The 8,776-nt window shown below is 42.7% G+C and overlaps 2 protein-coding genes across 2 annotated transcripts; both read right to left on the bottom strand.

Annotated features, from left to right (window-relative positions):
- Nucleotides 1–2,281: 2,281 nt before the first annotated feature.
- LOC147960769 (uncharacterized) lies at nucleotides 2,282–2,978 on the bottom strand. Its single transcript, XM_087536385.1, has one exon. The coding sequence runs from the start codon at nucleotides 2,969–2,971 to the stop codon at nucleotides 2,408–2,410; it is 564 nt and encodes a 187-aa protein (XP_087392511.1). The 5' UTR covers nucleotides 2,972–2,978; the 3' UTR covers nucleotides 2,282–2,407.
- Nucleotides 2,979–6,219: 3,241 nt separating this feature from the next.
- On the bottom strand, nucleotides 6,220–7,622 carry LOC147960768 (uncharacterized). The gene is made up of 2 exons (XM_087533541.1): nucleotides 7,533–7,622; nucleotides 6,220–6,984 (listed from the first exon to the last, which is right to left on the bottom strand). The coding sequence occupies exons 1-2, from the start codon at nucleotides 7,620–7,622 to the stop codon at nucleotides 6,220–6,222; spliced, it is 855 nt and encodes a 284-aa protein (XP_087389667.1).
- Between the last annotated feature and the right edge of the window lie 1,154 nt (nucleotides 7,623–8,776).

Here is an 8,776-nt window from a genome sequence, read left to right as displayed (position 1 = left end):
GATCCACCTTCATCACATGTGTCATCTCCCCTTTTGCCAGTTCCAACTCCAAAATTTCTTCCATCAGCTCCACCTCTAGATAGCCTTCCTTTCCATTACAGCCGCCGCCCTCGAGTTCCATCTGATATACAGTCATCTGTTCCCTTGTCTTCTTCTCCTCCGGCCAGTACTATTGATCATTGCACTGGCGATTCCTCCCAGACAACAAGGTATGCTCTTCGTGATCGTTCCTCTCTTGAGATTCCTGACAGATACAAAGAGGACTTCTGTGTAGGGGCAGTGTATGAGCCTAGCACTTACCATGAGGCAGTTGTGTCACCTAAGTGGCAAGTGGCGATGTCTGATGAGCTTGCAGCCCTAGAGTGTACTGGTACATGGGATCTGGTACCATTACCTCCTGGGTCTATCCCTATCACTTGCAAATGGGTGTACAAGGTGAAAACCAAGTCAGATGGTTCTGTTGAACGCTATAAGGCCCGACTAGTTGCAAGAGGTTTTCAGCAGTCCCATGGGAGAGATTATGATGAGACTTTTGCTCCAGTTGCTCATATGACTTCCGTTCGCACTTTGATTGCTGTGGCTGCGAATAGGTCATGGAAGATTTCTCAAATGGATGTGAAGAATGCCTTTCTTCATGGCGATCTGCATGAGGAAGTTTATATGCAGCCACCTCTGGGTATTGAGGTTCCACCAGGTCATGTTTGTTGCCTTCGAAAGGCTCTTTATGGGCTCAAGCAAGCCCCTCGTGCCTGGTTTGAGCGGTTCAGTTCAGTGGTTCAAGCCGCTGGTTTTTCTCCTAGTGAGCATGACCCTGCACTCTTCATTCATACATCTAAGCATGGTCGTACATTACTTCTGCTTCATGTAGATGACATGTTGATCACTGTAGATGATGTTGGGTATATTGCTTTTGTTAAAAAGAAGTTGAGTGAGCAATTCAAGATGTCAGATTTGGGGCCTCTCAGTTATTTTCTAGGAATTGAGATCGAGCACACAGATGATGGTTACTATATCTCCCAACAAAAGTATACTCAAGATTTGATTTCTCGCTCGGGTATTACCGATTCACGCACTGCTGTGACACCCATGGAGATTCATCTGCAGTTGCGTCCTACTGATGGCACTCGTCTTGAGGATCCCTCTCGGTACCGTCACATTGTAGGCAGTCTGGTGTATCTTACAGTGACAAGGCCTGACATTGCTCATGCAATCCATATTCTCAGTAAATTTGTCAGTGTTCCTACCTCAGTTCATTATGGCCATCTACTTCGAGTGCTTCGATATTTAAGGGGGACTGCATCCCGCCGCTTGTTCTATGCTCATTCGAGTCAGCTGCAGCTTCATACTTATTCCGACTCCACTTGGGCAAGTGACCCAGTCGATCTTCGCTCTGTCACTGGCTATTGCATATTTCTTGGGACGTCTCTTATTGCATGGAAATCCAAGAAGCAAACTGCAGTGTCACGCTCTAGCGCTGAGGCAGAGCTTCGGGCACTTTCTACTACGACATCTGAGATTGTGTGGCTTCGTTGGCTATTGGCTGATCTTGGTGTTCCATGCCCTACACCCACAACTCTTCTTTGCGACAATACTGCTGCCATTCAGATTGCTAATGATCCAGTGAGGCATGAGCTGACCAAACACATTGGTGTGGATGCCTCCTTCACTCGATCTCATTGCCAACAATCAACTATTAATCTCCAGTATGTCCCATCAGAGCTTCAAGTTACAGATTTCTTCACAAAGGCTCAAACTAGACTAGAGATCAACATAGGTTTCACATTTGCAAACTCGGTGTATCAGATGCTACTGACCCACCTTGAGTTTGAGGGGGGGTGTTAAGGGAGCACCCTGTGTACACATGTATAGGTTGTAGTCCAGAGCCGTGTAAGGCCCAAGCCCATGTAACCCTCTACTTCTAGCTTCTTCCTCTCCATACAGAAACTCTGCTTCTTGTCTAGCTTTCACAATATTGAACAGTTATTACCAAGGCAAATTACACAGTCTTATTACTGTAAGTTATAATATATAACAAATAAATTGCCCGAAGGCCATTTGTCAATAAATACATGAAACAACGAGGAGCACAGAACATATATAACATGAGAAAACAAGGAAACAATGAATAAAATAGATGAGAGAAAAATTACCACGACCATTGCTTTAGCTCGTTCATAATACATAATACATAATTTACAACATGGGACGGTAGTCCGATACCAAGCTGGTTCATAGAAGCATAATTTATAGTAAGGAAGGGCAGTCTGCCAACAAGCTAGTTCATAGAAGCATAATCTCTGTGCCTTGCTCAAAACAAAGTGAGAAGAGCTACATGATACCAGGTGGTACTTTCCATTACAAAGGCAATGGTTCATAAACATACTGGGTACGATGTGCCGAACAGAGCTCACCAGATACTATCTGTAGTCTCTAGGCACTGCTCCGATTTCAGGCCAATACAACGTAGTCTTTTTGCCAACTTTCTTGTGCTTGCGAGTGCTGTTTTCATCGCCCCTTTGGTGCTGTCCTGCCCTCTTAGGCGATGAGCAGCTGTCGTATTTTGTATCTGAGTAGAATACGAGCTCATGTATCTGACAGCATAGAACCATCCTTTGCGTACCTTCTTGATTCTCTTTTTTGCTTCATCCAGGTACCGCTCCAGGAGTGTGACTTGATTTTCCAGCCTTTGTACGTGGGTGTAGTGATAGTCCCTGATTTCCTTGCCACATGCATTCTCCATAAACCTAATGGCTGCGATAGCAGCACTGTCTTCTGCTTCATCATAGTTGTTTGAGATCACACCAGATATCGAGGTTCGAACACGCAAACCATCGATCAACTGTAATGATGAATTAAAAGTAACCGTAACACGAGAGTTGTTGCCCGGATATGTCTTATGATGGTAATTCGCAGGCGGCAACTTCAGAGCTTGCAGCATGAGGGCGAAGATGTGGGAATGGGGAATCAGCATTACATGGCCATCTTCCTGCAAAGGAAATAAAAGGATATAATATTTGCTTAACAAAGGGATAATCTCACAATATATTGCATTGAGTTATAAATCAGGGGAAAATAAGTATTAAGTTCTGTTGGTGAAACTAAATTTGTTTGCCTATCGATCAGTATGAACCAATCAATTAGAAACAGAATACATCAGTTAATAACTTTAGTCTCATTAAGACATGTTGTTTTACAACAATCATGAACACTGCAAGGGAGTGGCGTTAGCAGGCAATAGATGCGGCCAACATATATTACATAAAAACATCAAGCTAAACAAAGTATATCTGGAAACTACTTCCTTCGCACATATCCCACTAACATGTTTCTACTACATAAATTACAGCTTCTGTCTTTAAAAAATGAATAGCATTTTTGAGTAGCCAATTCTTATAACATAAAGAATAATTAGACAATTCCTTGAGCAGCTTCTCTGAACATAGCTCACACACATAGGCTCAAATATGACAAGAAGGCCTTTCTTCCTTTGAAAGGCAGTGATATGGAATTGAACAAACATGAAAACGGAGCAGGTATATCATATATAGTTGATTAAATTGCTTGGTCATAAAACATGACAGCGAGTTTTTCCCCAAATGACAGGCAAGACTAAAGTCGCTGCACAGTTGACCACCTACTGCCAGACAGGGTTTCTAATTCACCAAGAAACAGTAGTTAAGCAGAGGTTCCTAGGCATATTTAGGCGTACCAATGAATTAATAAGATGGTCAGCATGACAGGGCATGGGAACAATTAGTTATACCAGAGGTTCAGTTTGTTACCTTGGTTCAGAGGGTGTTGTGCTTGACGATGCCAAGCCTGGAGATCCCTTCTCGCAAACATCCCCAACGCCCATGCCGTCCATACGCTGTCTACTAGGGCAGGGAGAAAATAGATAACGAAAGATAGAGGAATGAATGCATTGAATATATTTGTACATCTACACGATATACAGTGTTCAACAAAGTGCACATAGTTAACACATTTGACAGCACACCGTTCATCTTCTTGACCATCTACAGTTGATGCATGCTACCAAAATTATTACGCATTATCACATATTGCAAAGATGTGATGGACAACAGCAAATTAAACAAAAAGATGTAGCACACAACAACAGTTGGAACAAAAAGATATACAAGGGGAGAAGAAGACGGGTTTGTACCTTCAAGAGAGATGGCCGTGCTTCGCTCTGCCGCCGCGCCGGGGTAGCACGTAGACCCTGCAACTGTTTCCCCTTCTAACCTGAAGATCGAGCGAGGGGGTTAGAAAATGGATCGAGGGAGAGCTAGCTAGAACGCAAGAAAGAGGGAGATGGGCTAGCGGCGCGCGAGATCGAGGGAGATGGTCCGGGGGCACGGAATAGCTGGAGAGGGTCGGCAGCGCAGAAGAGAGGGAGGGAGGAAGAGGGGCGGCGGCGCACCTGTGCGTCGGAGGAAGTAGGAAAGCAGCGATAGGATTCGGGGAGAGACGAGCTGTTCCGCGTGGTTTCTTCGTTTTGGAGGCCTCGACTTATGCATGCTAGCGGCCGATTAGGCTGTTAATGGGCCAGGGACCAGGTAAGGCCGGGGCTATGCTAAACTAATATGTGTTTTTCTATTTCTTGCAAGCAGATATCTTGTACCTAGGATAATAAGCTATTATTTGTTGTGGCGGTAGAAGTTACATCTGATCAGTTTGTCTGATTCCGCCTTTTGTTTCGTCGATCCTTCCATACGTTTGTATTTTCTAGATAAGTTAACATGGCTAGAACTCTTTTGTGAAATCACAAGAACATATTTATGATCATAGTTTCTGTAAACGCCAATGAATATTTATAAAATATGTGAACACTTTACTAAAAGCACACGACTTATAAGAAGTATGTTTTTTTATTCAAAATTCTGACACCGATTAACAGTGAGCCATTATTTATCCCCACGAGCATTTTACAAAAAATTTCAATGAAGTATGAAGCAAACACATCACAATTTTTTTTGGAGCACATGAAATTTTTTAAAACATGCATGGACAATTTTTTAAAACCTATTGGAATCTGGAACTAATAAACATGAGCGTGAATTTATTATGTAGTTTGATTTCATCGGCACGAACCAATTATAACCTTATAATAATTAGCTACTTGTTGTGTAGGTCTAATGACATAATCATTTGAGCATGGAGAATCGGCAATATCGCCTATTTTTTCTAAGATGATTGGAGAGATAAATTCCATTAGTTTGACGCAGAGCATACAAAATCTCAAACTAACTAATTGGAATAAGACCATTTCTGGCAGCATATGTTGTAAGCAAATATCACCACATAGTTATGTCTGTCCAATAACCATATTCTGATTGTTAGCAGCAAGGCAAAGTACATGGCCATATCACAGTAAGCTCAAGAATCCAGCAAATAAATTGCCTAAAGACCATTTGCTACAACAAAAGACTGGTGTGCTAGTTTCAACCGTGTACTTAATAAGTTATATGGAGGGCGGTCGTACGATTGTTCAACCACAACTATCGTAGCCAAAATATTGAACAATATGCTAGGATCCATATCAAATTTAGAACACACATGTAGCAGAGCCGACCAAAGAAAACGGCTCACATTGCCAGCCGACGACGCCATTGAATGAAGACCCTGGTCGCTGCTCCTTGTGCTGGTGGAAAACAGCTCCTTCCGTGCGCGTGGTGCCATGGCGCGGGGAAAAGCTTCGAGGCCTTAGATTGAAAAACAGCCGATGCGTTTAGATTAATCTCATACCATGGAGCAAACCAACAGAAGGAAATTAATCGGGAGACAAAGGAGGCAGGGAAAGGAACTTGCCTTGGCTACAGGAAAGGGGGATAGCGCCGCCGCGAAAGCCGAATGAACAGGAGAGGTCCACAATAGTGTATTATCAATGACTTTGGCAAAAGTCAGAGGGCAGAAGATAATGTGTGTACGAAACAAAGAAGTAGACATAGCACAGTGAACAGATTAGAAGACCAACATCAGAGCTACAGCTTAATTGGTTCATAATTTACAATAACTATAGGGTGGACCGTCTAGTAGCACCGATCATACAACCATCAAGGATTGTCTCATAGGACCGACCATACATAATTTACAATAAGGGTAGGGCAGGTTGCCATCATAGTACTTTATAGCATCTCTGTAGAGGCAACAGGGCCAGATACGCTGATATTACTTGATAAACCAAAAGAACTTGCGCGTTCTCACACGATCGAAGCATCAGTCGGATCCATCATTAAGGAAATCGTCATACAGGCAGTTTGCACCACAAGCACCCTCGAGGTCCGACGAGTAGTAACCACTGTTCTGGCCCTCATGGTCAGATGGGAAGTAAACATAAAACTCGTCACATTCAGAAAAGTCAGACTCAGTGTCATATGGGTAGTCACCAACGCTCTTGACTGCATCAGTTGACATGGCAGCCAGATAGGAAAGGTTGTCAGCTTCTTGAGTAAGATGATAACAATCCCAGGCCACATCATCTACAACAGAAGAGGATCCTGTAGGCAGGTAGTTGACTGCCATCTTGTCAATACGCCCTGCAGAACCGAGCATGTCATCTACAAGTGACCCCCAGCCCTTTGCAATGCCCCTGACCCGGAGATTTCTTTTTTCCACCTTAGCCTTCAGATTCCTGATCTTCCTGGACTGTTCGGCAACAATGTTGGACAGGTAGCTTATATTGGTCTTAATTTTCTCCATCTGAGGGCAGTCAAACTTAATATCCATGGTGGTTTGAAGATGTTCCAAGCAGCTGGTAGCAGCATTTTGTATGGCCTCATTGACATCCACAGCTGGGTCGCCACTGATCCTCATATGTGGTGCTGGTGCTGACGAATGCGACCGTGATGGCCAGAAGATAGCAGTAGCCACCACCCGGCCCCGGGAATATGAGCAGGTCTTGTATTTCACCTCCGGTAAACCAACTTCAGCAAGAACGACACTAAGCATAGCCCGTGGCCTAATTGTGACAGAACGCTTCATCTATTTAGAATATGTAGAGTGGTAAGTCATCTATACAACAAGAGAAATACACGGAAGTATTTTACTACCAAAGATACAGGACCATAGAAATGTATTATGCTTCATTAGCGACGGGTTCAGATCGAGCACAACATATGTGCAACAGCAAGTTGGAAAACAAATCAGAGTTTTGTGACGGCACAACGACAATGTAAATAGTATGTTAATTATGTCAGGCACATTATTGAGAGGCATTTCTCAAACAACAGCAGTGCTGTGTGTCAACTATAATTAGCAAAGGCAAACTGGTAGACCAAAGGAGCTAAACAGCATGATAGGAAGCAAATCAAAGGCAAGAATGGATAGCATAAAAAAGGATATTCACGGTATCTAAACAATTTGATATACAGTTGACTGCAGAACATAGCTTACAGAACAGCTGTACCACAAAACACAAGTCAACAAAGTATTCTCTCATTGTCATAGACGAACGACAGGCCTAGTCGCATAAGGGCCGGACAGATCTAAAGCAGGCATGGTTTAAAGTCGACCAAGCAAACGGGATTTACCTTGGCAGCTGGAGACATCGTTGAACGAACATCATGGTCGTTGTTCACCACATCGACGAAGAAGAGCGCCTTCCGTGCGCCTGCTGTCATTGCGCGAGGAAAAGCTTGGGGGTGCCTGGATGCACAGATCGACGATACCGTAAGGAAGTGTCCAAAATACGGCCGAATTTTGCAGAAGCCAGCGAGCCGGCGAGATCAAAAAAAAGATGAAGGGTCTTGCCTTGTATAGAGTAGGAGGAGGAGAGGGCGCCGCCACGAAACAGTGCAGGGAAGAACAAGCAAAGAGTGGCTGCCCTAGCATTGTTTATATAGTAGTATATAGGGGAGGCACGCATCGAACGGGCCAGGCCGAAGGCCTGTCATACTGAACTGGGCCCGAACGAGAGCCCGTGCACAGGTAACAGCCATATGGCAACTAAAAAAATGACAATTGTTTCTTTGCTATAAATAAGGACGGCGATGGCTACATAACTACTTATTGTTGCTTAAGAAAAACACATATCCTAAATTAAATTCGAAAGATGCTTGTTATTCAGAGGAGGAACAAACAAGTCACAACTAAGGAGACGATCTAATACCAACAGCAAGCCCTTTTTTGTTGCCATTAACATTTTACAAATTAGTCAATAAAATTTAAAACAAAAAGATCACATCTTTTATCAAAACACATTAAAGCTTATGAAGGAATCATTTTAGCTTGGAGAACCGGCAATATCGTTTATTCTTTCTAACATGATTTGAAATACTAATTTCAATAGTTTGACACAGCGTGTAAGAAAGATAGATGTAATTAACTGGAATAAGATCATTCCTAAAAGCGTATGTTACAAGAAAGTAGCAGTGAGTCTAACAACATGATAATTACCTCACAACATAACCATGTGAATATTATTTCCTAAGGAAAGAAGTTAGTAAATCAATGCCTTCTAGACACATGTTCACAGCACATAGTTATGTATGTCCAGTAACCATATTCTGATTGTCAGTACCAAGTCAAAGTACACAACCATATCAATGTAAGTTCAATAATCTAACAAATAAAATGCCTAAAGGCCATTTGCCAATAAGCATATGAAACAACGAGGAGCACATAACATATATAACACGAGAAAAGAAAGGAACAACTACTAAAATAGATGAGAGGACATTCACCATGACCAGTGCTTAGCTTGTCCATAATACATAATGCTTAGCTTGTTCATAATACATAATTTACAATATAAGCCGATAGCCAGCCACCAGGC

This window comes from Triticum urartu, chromosome 7A (assembly GCF_056163025.1).
Source record: "Triticum urartu cultivar PI428250 chromosome 7A, HENAU_Tu73, whole genome shotgun sequence".
NCBI lineage: Eukaryota > Viridiplantae > Streptophyta > Magnoliopsida > Poales > Poaceae > Triticum > Triticum urartu.
This window is presented reverse-complemented; position numbering and strand designations above follow the sequence as displayed.

Excerpts from the sequence above, each read along its gene's own strand:
- LOC147960769 (XM_087536385.1), bottom strand. The coding sequence starts at position 2,971 with ATGCTGATTCCCCATTCCCACATCTTCGCCCTCATGCTGCAAGCTCTG.
- LOC147960768 (XM_087533541.1), bottom strand. The coding sequence starts at position 7,622 with ATGACAGCAGGCGCACGGAAGGCGCTCTTCTTCGTCGATGTGGTGAAC. Across the intron at positions 6,985-7,532 it reads CGATGTCTCCAGCTGCCAAG|ATGAAGCGTTCTGTCACAAT; the intron begins GTAAATCCCGTT and ends TATTCTAAATAG.